General features: G+C 35.0%; 4 protein-coding genes across 4 annotated transcripts; 2 read left to right on the forward strand and 2 right to left on the reverse strand.

Moving 5' to 3' along the window:
• The first annotated feature begins 1,733 nt into the window (after positions 1–1,733).
• On the forward strand, positions 1,734–7,369 carry QUA3 (S-adenosyl-L-methionine-dependent methyltransferases superfamily protein). Its single transcript, XM_023683408.2, has 8 exons — positions 1,734–2,450; positions 4,186–4,389; positions 4,486–4,696; positions 5,071–5,332; positions 5,435–5,809; positions 6,072–6,167; positions 6,665–6,909; positions 7,131–7,369. Exons 1-7 carry the CDS (start codon positions 2,028–2,030, stop codon positions 6,873–6,875), a joined length of 1,782 nt encoding a protein of 593 aa, XP_023539176.2. The 5' UTR covers positions 1,734–2,027; the 3' UTR covers positions 6,876–6,909; positions 7,131–7,369.
• Positions 7,370–10,156: 2,787 nt separating this feature from the next.
• LOC111799902 (E3 ubiquitin-protein ligase At1g63170) lies at positions 10,157–13,650 on the forward strand. The gene is made up of 6 exons (XM_023683409.2): positions 10,157–10,315; positions 10,398–11,151; positions 11,239–11,361; positions 11,441–11,573; positions 12,822–12,986; positions 13,237–13,650. Exons 2-6 carry the CDS (start codon positions 10,598–10,600, stop codon positions 13,408–13,410), a joined length of 1,149 nt encoding a protein of 382 aa, XP_023539177.2. The 5' UTR covers positions 10,157–10,315; positions 10,398–10,597; the 3' UTR covers positions 13,411–13,650.
• A 1,264-nt stretch (positions 13,651–14,914) lies between these two features.
• LOC111800077 (BON1-associated protein 2) lies at positions 14,915–15,791 on the reverse strand. The gene has a single exon (XM_023683659.2). The coding sequence runs from the start codon at positions 15,633–15,635 to the stop codon at positions 15,057–15,059; it is 579 nt and encodes a 192-aa protein (XP_023539427.2). The 5' UTR covers positions 15,636–15,791; the 3' UTR covers positions 14,915–15,056.
• Positions 15,792–17,213: 1,422 nt separating this feature from the next.
• On the reverse strand, positions 17,214–17,954 carry LOC111800980 (BON1-associated protein 2). Its single transcript, XM_023684922.2, has one exon. It carries the CDS (start codon positions 17,841–17,843, stop codon positions 17,340–17,342), a length of 504 nt encoding a protein of 167 aa, XP_023540690.2. The 5' UTR covers positions 17,844–17,954; the 3' UTR covers positions 17,214–17,339.
• Positions 17,955–18,021: the final 67 nt, after the last annotated feature.

Consider the following 18,021-nt stretch of genomic DNA (forward strand, 5'->3'; position numbering starts at 1 on the left):
TTCCTTTCTTTGCTTCAATAACAGAACATTTCTTCGAACCTCCATCGAGACATAAGCCACTTTCTCGCACCTGAAATTCTCCATTTATTTTTTTGGGGATCGGGATCGGGATAGAGATTTTCCACTATTTTTCTCATCTTTTACCTATATATATATATATATATATATATATATATATATATATATATATATATATATATAATTTCAAATATTTTTTAATAGGCAATTTCTATCCATTTGAAAATAAAATCATTTATTTTTTTCTACTTTTTAAAACTTGCTTAATAAGTACATCTACTTTTAGGTTTTCTTCTTTTCCTTTTCTAGTTTTTTACTATATTTTTTTATAATTAAGTTTTTTTTTAATCTTTTTTTTTTTTAGAATTTGGTAAACTTCCACGATTATGTAGCCTAGAAAAATGGAAAAACAATTAACACGGGTTTTAAAGGGTAAGAAAATATTATGAGTATATATATATATATATATTTATTTATTATTATTTTTTTTTTTTTACCAACAGAATCTCTTCAAATATTCTTAAAAAATAGCATTTTCCTATGAAATTAATTTAATCCTTGATTAAAATTATATTGTACTTTCACTTGATATTGCAACATTATTTTTTTTTTTTTATCTGCACGTAGTATTATTATTTATATATAGGTTACATGAATAAAAGTATTCAAAAATAAAAAATTTCAATAATATTCTTAAAATTAAAGAATTTTCTTTAATTTTAAATGAAAACTAATATTTTATTTCAAAAAAATCCTAAAATATTTTATATTCTTAATTTTTTTTTTTTAAAAAAAGTTTAAAAATGCATTTACCATTAAATAATTAGTATTTAAAAAATTGGTACCCTTAAAAACTTTTTTTTAAAAAAATAATTATTGTCATTACAAAAAGTCAATTACAACATAAATCACTTCCTTCTATTTCTCCTCCTAATAAATATCATTGTTTTAAATAAACAATAGGAACTAACTCTTTGGTTCGTGTATTTCCAAACACGAATATTTTCAAGTTCGTTCTTTTTTAATTCACGGTAATATTAAAGGAATTGGCGTTTGGAGTTATGAGAAGTCTTTTATATTTATTTAAAATCTTTAATTTATCACGAAAAAAAAAAAAGAGAATTTTTAGAGATTGCATAACAAAAATAAAGGAAAAAAAAACCTCATTCACATTTTTCGGCCGTCCCTGTGGCTTGGTCGAACTCTTGAGGTTTAATTTTTAGCCAACTGAATACAATTTGTGTAAAATCCAAACTTGTTCGACCACACAGACCGTTCGTGCATCCGACACAGCAACGTCGTATCTCATTGTCATCTCAATTTTCAATAACATGACTCATGCATCATATAGTCATTCTATGTCTCGGGACACATCGACTATCTACACTTGTTCAGACTCATCCAATGGAAACTAACCCATGTGTCGATCATCTTATCGAAACATCCAAAATATCCATCCATCTGAGTTCTCTCAAACATCAAATGCTCCCGTGTCCGTGCTAAACCATTTACGGCATACGTTTCATTCATAAATGAAGGATGAAACTAAAAACAATAGATTATTTAGGGGCGCAAATAAATTAACTATAAAAAAAATGTTTTAAAATTAATTTAAAAGTTTGAAGAATATTTTTAAAATAAAAATAAAAAAGAATATTAATAAAAAATAAAAATTTAGAGACATTATTTAACTCTAATGAAAGTCGGTTAAATATATTCAGGTGAAGAAAGTGAGACCCTTGTCTGTCTCTGAATCATCGAAGCTCCGAGGGAGTGAGATTCGACTGTGGATTCCCACTTCAAACCGAACATTCAATCTCCCTTTGAAATTACTTTCAATTTCATTCAATCTCATCTCTGATTCCATCGGAGAATCGTTTTCATGTTTCTCTGCTTCAATTCGTGCTAAATCTTCCATCTCCAGTACCGGTTGGAGTTAGATTTGCAGTACCGACAAAACCGCGTTGTTCGTCAGATGTTTGATTGATCAGATCCAGATTTCTGGAACGATGGGTCACGTTAACTTGCCGGTTTCCAAGAGAAATACGCGGCAATGGCGACTTCTTGATATTGTTTCCGCGGCGTTTTTTGGTTTGGTTGTGTTGTTCTTTCTTCTCGTTTTCACTCGTCTCGGTGACTCGCTTGCTGCCTCTGGCCGACAGACTTTGCTGCTTTCTAATGCTGATCCACGGCAGCGTCAGCGAATTATGGAGTTGGTTGAGGCTGGGCAAAAGCAGGCTATTGAAGCTTGCCCTGCCGCCGCTGTGGATCACATGCCTTGCGAGGATCCGAGGCGGAATAGCCAATTGAGCAGGGAGATGAATTATTATAGGGAGCGACATTGCCCGCTTCCTGATGAGACGCCGCTCTGCTTAATTCCACCGCCCGATGGGTATAAGATACCTGTCCAATGGCCGGAGAGCTTGCACAAGGTATCGAGGTTTTTCTAATTATTGGCGATGTTCAAAAAATTATAACTTCTTTAGTTTTATGATTCTTGCTTCATGAAGATTTGGGACATCTGTTTCTAAAACTAGAGGTGTACACTGAGATCCGAAAATAAATTGCAGTTTACAATGTGTAATCTATCCCTATAGAGCGTGTAGATGACTTAAGTAGGCCAGAAATGAACTAGCAAGCTGCATATGAACTATGGAGAGGTTGATAGTGGAGGTAATCGGATGAACATTTATGAATTAGTAGATTTAAATAAGCACAATTTATGACACTAAGGCTGATATGTTGAGACCAGCAATTCCCTACCCGATTGATTGGATACCACACATTGTTTTTCACGGTTGTATCTGTTGTGGCGTGTCCTTTGTAGACAGCAGCAGGGGGGTCTGAATCATCTTTTGGGTAGCTGCAAGTTTGTTCATTCCCTTTCGAGTTGGTGCGTAATAGGGAGAGTTGCTCTTTAATCGAGGAGCTTTTATTCTCCTTTTCGGGATAAGGGGAGATTCTAATATGTGTTTGTTGTTTTTCTATTGCGTGGCGAGTGTGGCTCGAGAGGAATAGTAGGACTTTTAAGGGGGAGAGATCTTCGAAGAAGGTAGTGAGATCTAATGCGTCCTTATGAGCATTTGTTAATCATATGTTTTGTAATTATTAGCTTGATTTTATTCTTTTCGATTGGAGTCTTTTTTTTGTAGCCATGGACTCCTTCTGTAGGCCTGTTTTTGTATGCTCTTGTACATTTTTCATTTCTCTAAATGAAAGGTTGAGTAAGAAAACCACACATTTTTTACTTGGAAGTAGAAATCACTCTTTTGCGCAGAAGATGGCCATGGGGACTGTGGGTGAGGAAGGATTGATATTCATTTGATAGTTCCTGGGCTTAGGAGTCAGCGATACTTAAATGTGATTTAAAGTATGTGCTTGCCATGAGTTGTCAACTGTTTTAAGTATGTGTATTTATATTTGGGGTATGAAGTCGGGTGGGGGACATGGTGGAATAAGGAAAAACATTGATAGACATCTGTACTTTGCATCTTGTTGTAGGCTATCCATTCTCCTTTAGTATTTGGAACTTGCCTTTGATTTTTACTATGTAAGGGAGAGTTCAAGGTTAATAAAACCTTCAGCGTTGAGGAACGTGTATTAGGGCGTATGTTTGCCTCATTCAAGCCATGGACTGGGACCAAAGAAAGTGTACTGCTGTTTTTTTTCTAACTCTTTGTCCCACAAATGTAGATTTTGATAATGATTTTCTCACTTTCTATTAAGATCTGTAAGTATAAAGGAAGAAAGAACAAGAAAATTAAGAAATGAATTAATTTAGTATTAAAAGATATAGCTTTTGTCTGGTTTCAGGGGATTTTTGTTATACTCGTAGTTGAGATGAAAATCATATTGATGCTTTCAGTGAAGAAAAAACTTCAGTTAAATTTTCTGATGGACCCTGCTGAAGCTGTAATATCTGAATATTGGTTATTGTTTTTTTTTTTTTAAACCATTAGCCTATTTCTCTCTGTTCGACTTTAATCCCATGCATATATTAAATGGCACCTTGGTTAGTATCAAATGTCAAAATACAAATTTGTTTATTTTAATGTTATCTTGGTCAGTTTTCATTCCGCTTAAAGATTAATTGGTGCGGAATCTAGTCTTAAGTTCACGTCAATGCTTAAGATCAATCTCTAAGTGCCATTTATTTTCATTGTACAGATATGGCACAGCAACATGCCTCACAATAAGATTGCAGACAGGAAAGGACATCAAGGATGGATGAAACAGGAAGGCCCGCATTTCATTTTTCCAGGTGGCGGTACCATGTTTCCAGACGGTGCGGTGCAATATATTGAGAAACTTGGACAATACATTCCTATAAAGGGTGGCACTCTAAGGACTGCACTTGATATGGGCTGTGGGGTAAGACAAATCCTTTTTTCTTACTGCCCCATGTCGAAATTTTGTTCACAGTTTTAAATTTTAATAAAGAGATCACGAATTTGATGTTCTTTGCAGGTTGCTAGTTTCGGGGGGTATCTGCTTACTGAGGACATTCTTACTGTGTCTTTTGCTCCAAGAGATTCCCATAAATCCCAGATTCAATTTGCCTTGGAAAGAGGGGTTCCAGCATTCGTTGCCATGCTTGGAACTCGGAAACTCCCTTTTCCAGCATTCTCATTTGATTTGGTGCATTGTTCACGTTGTTTAATTCCGTTTACTGCTTACAGTAAGTTCTAATAACCTTAATCTGTAACCAAAGCGTGATTTTATGAGCTTATAGGAGATGTTTATATCCTCTTTTTAGAATTATCACCAAAAAGTTATATTATATGACTCAGAGTCTGATGCATGGCCAATAAAAAAGTAATAAGATTCTTTTGTTTTCATCTTATAAATGATTTAGATAATGAGAAATTGGAGCTCCCTTAGAATGTTATAGTTTGGACTTAAATTACCATAAACTTCAGTTACTTATAGACTAAAACATTTGGCTTTTAAACATGAAGTGAATTCCATGCCATTTGTCTCCACTCCTCTCTTTCCAACAATATATACAATGTGTTGATTTCTTTTAATCATATAATTATCTGTTTTTTGCAGATGCTACATATTTTGTCGAAGTTGATCGTGTACTTCGCCCAGGGGGGTATTTGGTCATATCTGGACCACCTGTACAATGGCCCAAACAAGACAAAGAATGGGCAGATCTTCAGAGTGTTGCAAGAGCATTATGTTACGAGTTAATTGCCGTAGATGGTAATACCGTCATCTGGAAAAAGCCTACTGGAGATTCGTGTCTTCCTAATCAAAATGAATTTGGACTTGAATTGTGCAGTGAGTCTGATGATCCAAATCGTGCGTGGTAATTACTGTTGAAAGCCCATTTTAACTAGACTTATTAGCGTATGGAAAATTCTCATTAATCCATAAATTAGTTCTTTGTCACGACTTTGTATTATTGTAGGTATGTGAAATTAAATAGATGCGTGAGTAGAACGTCTTCTGCCAAGGAAGCGATCTCTGTTGGCACAATTCCAAAATGGCCGGATAGGCTAGCAAAAGCTCCTTCAAGAGCCGAAGTTGTGAAAAAAGGTCTCGACGTGTTCAATGCTGACACTCGGCGATGGGAAAGGAGGGTTTCTTATTACAAAAAGTCTTTAAATCTGAAGCTGGGCACCCCAGCAGTACGCAATGTGATGGATATGAATGCATTTTTTGGAGGCTTTGCTGCAGCCATAAGATCTGACCCTGTTTGGGTGATGAACGTTGTTCCTTCTCACAAGCCAGCCACTTTGGCTGCTTTATATGACCGAGGCTTAATTGGAGTCTACCATGACTGGTGAGTTTCGAATTGCTTACTTTAATTCTTCCTAGAGAATGTTTTCGAAGCAGATTAGTGATCTTCCCTGGGATTTTAGCTGAAATTCTCTCTTTAAAGTTTAAACCATTATCGTTCAATTTTTCTTTTTTGATAGCCACTTCAGAAGTATATATTTATTTTCTTCGTTTCGAGTTTCGAGAGGTCGGTGATGTGGGTACCCTCACAACTAGAATGTTTCGAATGCATTGTTTATTGATGAACCAATATTTGATGGTTTCAGGTGTGAGCCTTTCTCTACGTACCCACGTTCTTATGATTTTATCCACGTATCTGGAATCGAATCACTCGTTAGATATCCAGGTTTCGACAAGAGCAGGTTTGCATTGTTATTTTCACCCATTCTCAGTTATTTCATTCTGCTGCCTTGTTATTCCCTTGTTTTCGAATGGCATGGCATAAAACCAAATGTAGTTTTTAAGTAAAGAATAATATTGAGATATTTCGAGGTTGATTTTAACTGAACGAGTTTAACGACTCGAAACAAAATGATGGTAGTTTAGTAAACTTCAAATTTAAAACTTAATAAATTGGCCGATCACTTACGACGATAAAGAAGTGTTAGTAAAATTGTATCGTTGTTCCGAAAAATAGTCGTTCCCCCCTGAAAGCTTATCATCTAGTACAGTCTTTTCATTTGTATAACGTCCAGATGAAATTGTAAACTTTTGTATACCTTGTTAAATAACTTATCTTGATCTAATGGTGTAACCTTGTTGATCCCAAAAATAGGCTCTTTTTCATGTATTGTGGCTGTCCATATTATCCTAGCTTTATAATCAAACCAAGTAAAATGAACTTTTTGGCTCCCTGTAGGTGTAACCTTGTTGATCTAATGGTGGAAATGGACCGAATCTTACGTCCTGAAGGAACAGTAGTGATTCGAGACCATCCTGAAGTTATTGAAAGGGTAAACCGCATAGCTCGAGCGATAAGATGGACTGCCACAATACACGAAAGAGAGCCGGGATCACAAGGAAGAGAAAGAATCCTCGTTGCAACCAAAAGCTTTTGGAAGCTACATTGAAAGGATGATGGGGCTGTTTATCCTAGTGATCCAGGTACTATTCCTTTTTTGATCCCTATTTTAAGTCAATATAGTAGTGAAAGATTAGAAGGTGAAGAAAGCAAAAACAAATGGAAAGAAGCTGCACAGTAGGTGGCAAATATTCTTTGTTCTAGTTCTCAAAATTTCAAAAGATTAGCTGATTTGTGTGTTTTTTTGCGCCAATCTGATCACCATTTTCAACTTCCTGCATTAGCTAAATGTTTCCTTTTGCAGTAACTTTATTTATAGGGCATTTGGTAGCTTAAAGTCATGCCTACTTTTATGGTGGAAATGGAGGTAATCCAAATAACTGATTCACATGTATGTTTACGAAAATGCCCCGTAAAATATTTGTATTGGGAGACGTAAATTTGATTCGTGAACTTTTCTTTCATTTTGGTCTTTATATGTTCGTTTTATTTTAGTTTTGTGATCTTGTATTCAATTTGAGTATAGATCAAGTAATTAAAGCATATACCATCGCACGTAAGAAGTTAAAGATTTTGATCCCCACTCCTAGATATTCTTGAACTACATATATATATATATATATATATATATATATATATATATATATATATATATACACGTGTGTGTGTTTTTTGTTAAACGGAGTTGAGAACTATCGATCTTTAAGATGGTAAGTGGTGTTTTGTTCGCTTATGTTTAAATTGGCTATTTGTTATGGATGATGACAAAACTTAGGATATAAATTTGATTCGTGAACTTTTCTTTCATTTTGATCTTTATATGTTCGTTTTATTTTAGTTCTGTAATCTTGCATACAACTTGAATATAGATCAAGTAATTAAAGCATATACCATCGCACGTAGGATGTTAGAGATTTTGATCCTCACTCTGAGATATTGATGAACTATTATATACATCCCCCCGTGTGTTTTTTTTAATTAAACGGAGTCGAGAACTATCGATGTTTAAGATGGTAGGTGGTGTTTTGTTCATTTATGTTTAAATTGACTATTTGTCATGGATGATGACAAAAATTAGGATATAATTTAATCTGAGTGTAGTGTGTGGGACTGTTATGCCTTTTTTAGTAGCTAAAAAATGATGTTTTTATTGGTGGTTTGTAATTGACTTTTGCTCTCTTGTTCTATTCTATTGGGAATGAACATTTCATTTATTGTCATTAGCTTTCATTTTATTTAGAATTAAAAATTAATTGTCACGATTGTACTCTACAACTGTGTTGCATCGTGATCTTGACACGCTCATGATAAGCTTTAAGAGAGACTCAAATTCTATTCACATTTTTCGACTTACCTTCACCAACTGAACATAACTTGTGCAAAATTCAAGTTTATTCGGTAACAAACGTCGTTCATGCGTGCATGTTCAATCCTGTGCAACACAACCTCGCATCACATTGTCATTTTAGTTCCCAACAACACGATCCATGCATCGTGATGTCATCACATGCTCAGACACATTTGTTGAGAATTGACACATGTGTTGATCATCTCATCGGGACATCTCAAACATCTAACCATCAAGAGCATATGACTAAATCGGGACATCCCAACTTACGAATCTTTAATATACTCTCACTCTTTTTAGTGGATAAATCTCTTTCGTAAAGTTTTGAACACGACTTATGGATTTGAAGAAGAAACAAGGTCAGGCAGTGATTCCAATGAAAGTTAGGGATTTGAAGAAGAGTTTGAAATCTTTCGATGTGGGATCTTCATGGCTCAACTCATGGATTCCAAGAGAATTTTTGTAAAATAATTAAAAATTATTATTATTATTATTATTTTATTGGGATATTATTTAAATATATTTAATAAATTAGAATTTCATTTCAATTTTAAATATATTTTTTATTTAAGGTAACTAATACACATTAATAATTTTAATATTTAGTATCAAATCTAATTTTTTCCTTTTAAGTTCAATATTTATAATTTCAAAATTAAACCTAGTTTTCTCTTTTTATATTTAATATAACTAATTATATTAGGTGTTACTTTGAATTTTTCGAATTAAATATATTTTTCATTAATTTTGTATGAATATATAATTATAAGTTCGATATAAAATTGATTAATGAAACTATTTAATTAATTAATTTAAATTAAACTATTTAAAGTAGGGAAAATGACGTTAGAAATAGTGATCCATACTTTACAAGCTCGGTCTAGTTGTTTGTATATAAAAATAGGTAGAGAACTATTAATTCTAACATAAACAACCGTTACACAATTTACTATTAGAAGAAAGAACGTTGCCTTCGATTCGAACCAACCAAGAAGAGATTGAATCATTACGATTAGGTCGAGCCGAACTCAAGGGCAAAAAAGTAAATAGACTCAAAATATTAAAAAAAAAAAAAAAAGATGAGTTTTATAATGTGGTTGGGAAGCCAACATTCAATGCTTTGCTCTTAGACAGCCCCCCACCCTCTTATTTAATGTCCCTATACTTTTCTTTGAATATATATATATATATATATATATATATATATATATATATATATATATATATATATATATATATATATATATATATATATATACCTTAATTTGAATATATAAAAATATATTTATATTTATATATGAAAAATAGTGGGGACGAAGAACGTAATTCTCGTCTCCGTCCTCATTTAGCTAACGAAAAAAAATATCTACTTGCTTATTTCCATTAGTTGCTCGAACTCGAATTAAATAGACATCTCTAACCAAATGTTAATTAAGTTTATATATAATTTTTTAGATTTTTTTCTCCCCACTTATAAACCGACATTTGTTTTATGTCTACGTCCAATCAAGTATTGTCCATATGTGTAGTCCATTTATTCGAACTCAATCATATAATCTATTATTATTATTAAATAATATTAATATGTCACGTAGTCTTTTAAAAAAATTAAAGGGTATTTATGGAGTTAAAAAAAAAAATTACGGGTGTTATTGAAATTTTTTAAAGTTCAATAATATTTTTCACGAACACTTCGTATAGTTTTTTTTTTTTTTTTTTTAGTTTATTAATTTAACATATTTTAAACATTATACAATATTTGAAAAAATGTATTTATTTAATTCATAGTAGGATATAGGGTTTAAATGGATAATGTAAATAAACCACAAATAAAATTAATTTCCATATAAATCCATGAATTTTAAAATTAGATAACTACAAAAATAATAATTATAATAATGATAAATACAATTTTTTTAAATTAAAAAAAAAAGCATTAAAGTTAAAGCTAATTATAACATTTTTAAAAAATTAAAATGTTCACTAATTTTGTGTTCTTCGCCCGCGTTGACTGAAAACTGACAATTGATTTTACATTCAGCGAACAACAAATTGTGTCTAAATTCTCGTGAATTTCGTGAAAAGTTGATGTTCTTTCCATCGGATTCCCTTCGCCGTTACATTTCTTCTTAAAGCTCTCCGTAAGTTCTCCAATTTCCCCAATCAATTTGATTCGATTTTCCAGCTTCACAGATTCTTCATCTTCTCTGAATTTTCCCTCAGGTCCCAGCTGATTCTTCGATGCTTCTGATCTGTCGAATCCGGAATTTCGGATTGGCTTCACTTTGATTCTTCAGGAAAAGATCAACTCGATTCGTTTCGTGAAATACCTTTTGCTTTTTTGGAGTTTTGTGATTTTTTGACCTAATTTTTTCACTGAAACTTCGAAGTTCATACTAGAGATCGATAATCGAATCGCTAGAATGCGTGATTCAATCCCACTGTACTCTTCCCCCATCCGGACGGTGGATAATTCGCCTCTGCTTGGCTATTCCGTCGCCGATGGATTCTTCCGATCGCGAGGGTTTATTCGTCGTTCGCCTCAGCCTCTTCGTGGTGCGGTTCGTCTTCTACGCCGTGCAAGTGGCCGGCAGATGATGCTTCAAGAGCCCTCCGTTCGTGTTCGTGAAACCGCCGCCGAGCAGCTGGAGGAACGGCAGAGTGATTGGGCGTACTCGAAGCCGATAATCCTCTTGGACCTTCTATGGAACTTGGTTTTCGTCGCCATTAGTTTTACTATCCTAGGGCTCAGCACGAGCGAAAATCCTTCTGTGCCGCTTAGGTTTTGGATCATTGGATATGCTTTGCAGTGTATAATTCACATGTCCTGTGTTGCAGCCGAGTATAAGCGGCGGCACTTGACGAGAGAGCCCGCCGGATTGGACCGTGGCAGCGACTGGATGAGCGGCGATGACTCGAATTCCGCCTCTGGAAGTGATGGAGATGAAGAACTTACCGTGAATGAAGAAGAACCAAGGTAAAGACAATGTTCATTCGCCATTTTTACAGCATTGAGCTCTGAGGATCTTTGATTACTAATCTCTAGCATTTACATTTTTCATAGCAATCTTGTGAAGCATATTGAGTCTGCAAATACCTTGTTCTCTTTCATCTGGTGGCTGCTAGGATTTTACTGGGTCACTACTGGAGGCCAAGAATTGATAGATGATTCACCTCAGCTATACTGGTTTGTTAATCTTCAAACCAACTGTTTCGTAACTTGTTGATTGTTCGAGTTCTTATCAGTTCCATGGTCTACATTGCAGGCTTTGTATTACATTCCTTGCTTTCGACGTCGTGTTTGTTCTGATTTGCGTCGCAATTGCCTGTCTTGTTGGTGTTGCTATTTGCTGCTGTCTTCCTTGCATAATTGCTATCTTGTATGCGGTTACCGATCAGGTAGATTCAATGAGCTTTCGTTCAATCTCGTGGGTCGAGTTTGTTGTTTTTCTTTGACTTAGCTTGCTGTAAATGGACACCATCCTACAATCCTTTTGTGTTGTTTATAGATGAAATATTGGCTTACTTAAAACACTTTAAGGGGTGCTATCGTGGATTCTTGTTACACTAATTGATGCCAAACGTGTAATTGAATCAGTGTAACAGACCTAGCTCACCGCTAGCAGATATTGTCATCTTTGGGCTTTCTCTTTCGAGCTTCCCCTCAAGATTTTTAAAATGCATCTAGGTTTCCACATCCTTGTAAGGAATGATTGGTTCCCCTCTTCAACCAATGTGGGATCTCATAATCCACCCCCTTCGGGGTCTAGCGTTCTCGCTAGCACTCGTTCCTCTCTCCAATCGATGTGAGATCTCATAATCCACCTCCCTTTAGGACCGGGATCTCACAATCCACCCCCTTCGAGGTCTAGCGTTCTCGCTAGCACTCGTTCCTCTCTCCAATCGATGTGGGATCTCATAGTCCACCTCCCTTCAGGACCCAGTGTCCTCGCTGGCAATCATTCCTCTCTCCAATCGATGTGGGATCTCCCAATCTACCCCTTCAGGGCCCAGTGTCTGGCAATCATTCCTCTCTCCAATTGATGTGGGATCTCACAATCCACCCCCTTCAGGGCCTAGCGTCCTCACTAGCACACCGCCGGGTGTCAACCTCCCTTTGGGGCTCAGTGTCCTCGCTGGCACATCACTCGGTGTCTGACTCTAATACTATTTGTAACAGCTCAAGCGCTCCACTAGCAGATATTGTCCTCTTTGGGCTTTCCCTCAAAGTTTTTAACGCGTCTGTCAGAGAGAGTTTTCCACACCCTTATAAAGAATGTTTCATTCCTCTTTCCAACCGATGTGGGGATCTCACATTCAGATTCTTTAATGTTCGTATATTTAGTCATCTAGTCTAGAGTCTTTCACTTGTTGCCATGAGTAGATACTTTTGTTATGTTGTTTGTTGGTTAGTATTTTAATCCCTTCTAGCGGCTGGTCATGTTTGATCAGTATAACACAACCATATAGGTTCTATTGCAGTTATTATCGACTTATGCTAGAGCGTGACAATGTTGTCAAGAACGGAGAATGTTCCTCGAGTTATATCTGCTTGACATTTTACAATTAGCTTTTGAGTTTGTGATGATACTTATACTGTTGCTACTGTCAACTCACCGTGGTTCGTTTCTAACCCGCAATATTCAGGAAGGAGCAACGAAGGAGGAGATCGATCGCTTACCGAAGTACATATTCAACAGAACATGTGATGTTGAGAAAGGGATTGGTGATACTCAAGAATCTACTGGAGGAATCATGACTAAATGTGACACTGATGCACCTACCAAGCATTTTCTTCGTCCCGAAGATTCTGTAAGTTTCCGATTCGAGATTTCGTTCCGTAAGTTATACCACTTAAAGAATTCGAAGTTCTCTAAACCATTCTTTGAATACTATTGGATTCGTTCATAAAACTTTTTCATCATGGTAATCGATACTATAGACATTCAAAAAGCTCACTCTTCTGTGCCGAAAGCACCATCGGATCAGGAAGAGGAGTGTACAATACACGAAATCAAACAACTTCGTCCCTTTTTCCTAACCCGAAATCTTATATCATCAGGAGTGTAGCATCTGCCTCAGTGCTTACGAAAACGAAACGGAGCTACGAGAGCTGCCCTGTAACCACCATTTCCACTGCAACTGCATCGACAAATGGCTACACATCAATGCAACCTGCCCGCTCTGCAAGTTCAACATATTGAAGCCGAACGGTTCCAGTAGCGAAGAAGTGTGACAAAGCTTACGAGCGACGAAGCGCACGCAATTGGCTTTGATGGCTAGTGAGGAGAAGGGGGACCTTGTTTGAAAGGGTCGCTCCTGCAGAGTTTGTTTTGAAGCTGCTACTGCTGCTGTTGTTGTTTGGTTAATGTATGTATGTACTTTGTTAGAGGGGAACTGTGTTTTGGAGTCCATTGAAATGAGAATGCTGTATTAATGTTTTATTATGATAACATTTTAAGGCGTTTTTCTTTAATCTTTTTGGTAATCTTTGTGTGCTTTCATTTAGAAAACCAATATCTACTCGAACGGGAGAAGTCCGAGTAGGGAAAACTCTCTTTCTTCGACCCCTCAAATACCCAGAAGGAGTACGCTCTTAGCTCGTTGAGTGTGTTAAGAATGAGAAATAGAAATGAGATTGAAAGTGCGATTTTCATTAATGTTTATAAGGATACGAACTATCAACTACTACACAAGGAAAAATATAAATATATAACTTCATTAATGTTTACAAGGATACAAACTATCAATTAAATCTTGAAAATAAGATAAAATATACTACTAATCAAATCCGAGCATAAAATATACTACCAATAACTCTCAAATAATAATAATAAAAAAAAAATACTACTAATTAAATCGGAGCATAAAATATACTACCAATAACTCTCAAATAATAATAATAATAAAAAATACTACTAATCAAATCGGAGCATAAAATATACTGCCAATAACTCTTAAATAAAGAAAAAATAAATAATCGGAGCATAAAATATACTACCCATAACTCTCAAAATAAAGAAAAATAAATAAGATAAAATATACCATAATCAAATCCTAGCATAAAATATACTACTAATAACTCTCAATATAAATAAAAAATATTAATTGATTACGGACGTAAAAGATATACTCTCTAACTAATTATTATAATATATTCTCCCAATATCATATCTTAATAGTATTTCAATCTTCACGATTTCCATTGTTTCAAAAAATTTTAATATGAATTTCAATTTTCAATTTTATATTTAATAAATTTATAAAATTTTAAAATATCAGGAACTTGAAACGTTTTGAGACGCCAAGAAAAAATGTTTGTAGACTCAGGAAGTCAACAAGACTTCATTTAATCAATTTGGATCATTTGAAATTTGGTTGCATTTAATTCGAATCTCTACTGGCATGAATATGTTGGCCAATATAAACTTTTGACATGAAGAATCAAAGCCTGTTTGGAGCTTTTGATTCCATGATTGGACCTCGAGATATAAAGATAGATATCAGTTACTTGTCAAGTCGACATCTATATCTAATATGTCTTTAAATTCTATAGTGAATGCAAATCATTGACTTATTTGACTTAATCGATCATCATGTATTAGCTAATTTAATAGTTTTGTGAAATTTGAAAAATCTCTAGCCATATAAGCACAAAAATAAATATAAGGAAGAGTGATGAAGAAGAGAATGAAGAAATTGTTAAGAATGATGCCCCATGAAGAAGAAAAATGAAGAAATTGTTAAGAATGATGCTTCGATATTATGTTAAGAACGAGAAACAGAAGTAGGACTTTCAATACCACTTTTGTTTCTGGTTCTTGACATGATTTCACTTTTGTTTCTCTTTCTTTAATGTAAATCTGTTGTTTATGTACATGATCAATCATGAGAAGAAAATAAAATACCTCCGTAACTAAAATTCCATATAGGAATACCAGTTACTTCTCCTTTGCTGCCGCCGTGGATTTTTGTTTCCGGCATCGGCACCGTTACTTGAACTCCAATCCCCTGCTTCTGCAACGAAGGAAGCTCAACTCCTGCCGCCATCTTCACTCTCACAGACAAGTTAACAACTCCATTCCTATCGCCTCTCTTATCTCTCAACCTGTAACTCAAAAACTGCAGATGACTTTCCGGCAAGTATCCAGCAGTAAAATCCGCCACTGGAACCCTAGCCGTCCCGACGATCTTGATTTTCCGACTCGAAACTCTGCGACAAACCTCCACAATAACAAACGCCGCGTGCATTGGGAGATAAACGACTAGCTTCTCATTCCACCGCGGGAATCCAACGCCGTCGCGGTCGATTTTCGTGCTCACAGAGTCGTTCTGAAGATCAGATCGAACAGTGACGAACAAATCGCTCTTGCTCTTGATCGGCTTTCCACGTACTTGAAGATTCTCTCCCGATATCACAGTGATTTCGATTGTTCGTGAAGAAAATTCAGCATACGCCATAACGAATTCGAGAAATTGCAGAATCAAGAAGGAAGGATTTGAAGAGAATCGGAGATAGAGGACAAGGGTTTTAGAAGTGAATGGAGATGGAAAGTTGAGAGAAATGGTAAAGAAAAAGAGCGGGTTGCTTCTGAACAGAAAAGGCGAGTTGGCTAGGGGTAGTCCAAATACTAAAAACACCGGGCTGTCAATTTATACAAATAACAGACGAATGACGTGGAATCGTGTCGAAATGTTATTGGACTGTTGTTTGTTTGTTTGGTGGTAGTGGGGGACAGTAATGAGTGAGTGATAATTGGGGGGGAATTTAAATTTTAAATCCACCGTGGAAAATGTTTATTTTATTATTATTATTATTATTATTTTATTGTAGTGGTTTTGGAATTCCAGGCTTGAGTGATCGCAATCAGTCTCCGTGTTGTAAAAAAAGTGGAATTTGCTATTTTGTCCTTTTTCTTTTACATTTTTTCTCCTCCATACCCTTTGGGGTGCAATTGTAAATAAGTCAATTTAGAATACTTTTCACTTTTGCCCCACTTTCCACTCATGCTTTACAATTTTCCACTGTTATATAATATTTTTATTTTGTTGTCTTTAAATGCAAATAACTCAATTTACAACACCATATAAATAAATAATAAATAACGACTCTTCACAATTGTATGATATTGTCCCCTTTAAGTGATTGAAATTATAAACTCATGATCATTCCCTAAATGAGCCTACTAGAGATAGTATTAAATTAGCTTTATGTGAGACTTTCATCATCCAACACCTCCCCTTAATCGATCGATGCTCGACTCATTTTTCTTTTGGAGCCCTTTGTTCAAAATTTGAAAATTCTATTGACATGGCTAAGTTTAGGGCATGGCTCTAATACAAGTTAGATGAACACGATTCTCCACAATAGTATAATATTGTCCACTTTGAGCATAAGCTCTCATGACTTTGCTTTGGGCTTCCCCAAAAGTCATCATTCCAATGGAGATAGTATTCGTGATGTGGGACTTTCATCATCCAACACTAACAACTCAACAAGACATATCCTCTTTCATCTTATATTCTAGTTGTCTCGTGAACATTAACAACTCAACAAGAGCTATCCTCTTTCATCTTATATTCTAGTTGTCTCGTGAAAATGACATAACATAAAAGAATTTTTTTCATTCTTCTTTCAAATTTCTAAAACCTTTCGAGATAAATTTAATTTTTTGTTTAAATAACTTTTTCCACTAAAATTTTGTCAATTTAGTTGGTGAACTTAAATATTTGGAAGTAATTTTTAACACTAAAAAATTGATACTAAATTAAAAATGGTATAGAGACAAAATTGGATTGAAAAAAACAGGGTTTAAAACATATGTTTAACTCAAAAATAATTGCAATAATTTGAATCGATGTTATTTTATTAACTAATACACATTTATAATAATGTATATTGAAGTCGATAAATCAATTCATTAATCATGCAAAACTGAGCATAATTCAACGATAATTAACATATTCTATCGATCCATAGGTTAAAGTTTCAAACCTTCCCTTCATAATATTATTGAATTAAAATATAATAATAAAAGTTAAAGATAATGATTGTTTGTTAATATATAAATTTAAGAAGTATAATAAATGATCTTCCGAAAATATACACATTTTAATCCTAAATACACAATTTTTTAACTCGAAAAAAGTAATCAATAAATTTCATTAGTATTCAATAAATTTCATAGGGATTCCGATTGCTACGCCGCCGCCGAAATTAGTTTTCTCCGCCGGAATTTGTACTTTTCGCGTTTGTGAAGTGGACGTATGATCGGAAGCCAAAACTCTCACAGAAATATTAACGATTCCGTTCCTCTTACCTCTAACATCTCGCAATCGGTAACTCAAGAAATGTAAATAACTTTCCGGCACGAAGCCGCCTAAAAAGTCCGATACCGGAACATTCGCAGTTCCGACGATCTCGTTCCTCGAGAAATTTCCAGAATGTACATCTACAGTCATGAAACTTACATTCGACGGCAAGTTCAACGCCATTTTATTGTTCCAGAAAGGATAGCTACCGCCTCTGTTGTCGATTTGTGTGCTGCCGAGATTCTGAGAGTCGATTTTGACGGTCGCGAATGATTTCTTCTTCATCGATTTCCGACGACGGTGAAGATCTTCGGCAGAAATCACCGTTATTTCGAGAGTTCTCGATATTGGCGCCATGAGGAAAACGGAAAACAGAGGAAATCAAGAATGGAGATGGGATTGGATTTGTTTTTCTCGTGGAGGAATCAAATTAGGGTTTGGAGGAATTTATAGATCACGATTTGGGGGGAAATTTATAGCTGTGGAATTTGGGGGAAATTTGGGAGAAAGAAACGACGAAACTCGAATATGAAAT

The sequence above is a fragment of the Cucurbita pepo genome, chromosome 8 (assembly GCF_057944985.1).
Source record: "Cucurbita pepo subsp. pepo isolate OVF chromosome 8, ASM5794498v1, whole genome shotgun sequence".
NCBI classification, from domain to species: domain Eukaryota; kingdom Viridiplantae; phylum Streptophyta; class Magnoliopsida; order Cucurbitales; family Cucurbitaceae; genus Cucurbita; species Cucurbita pepo.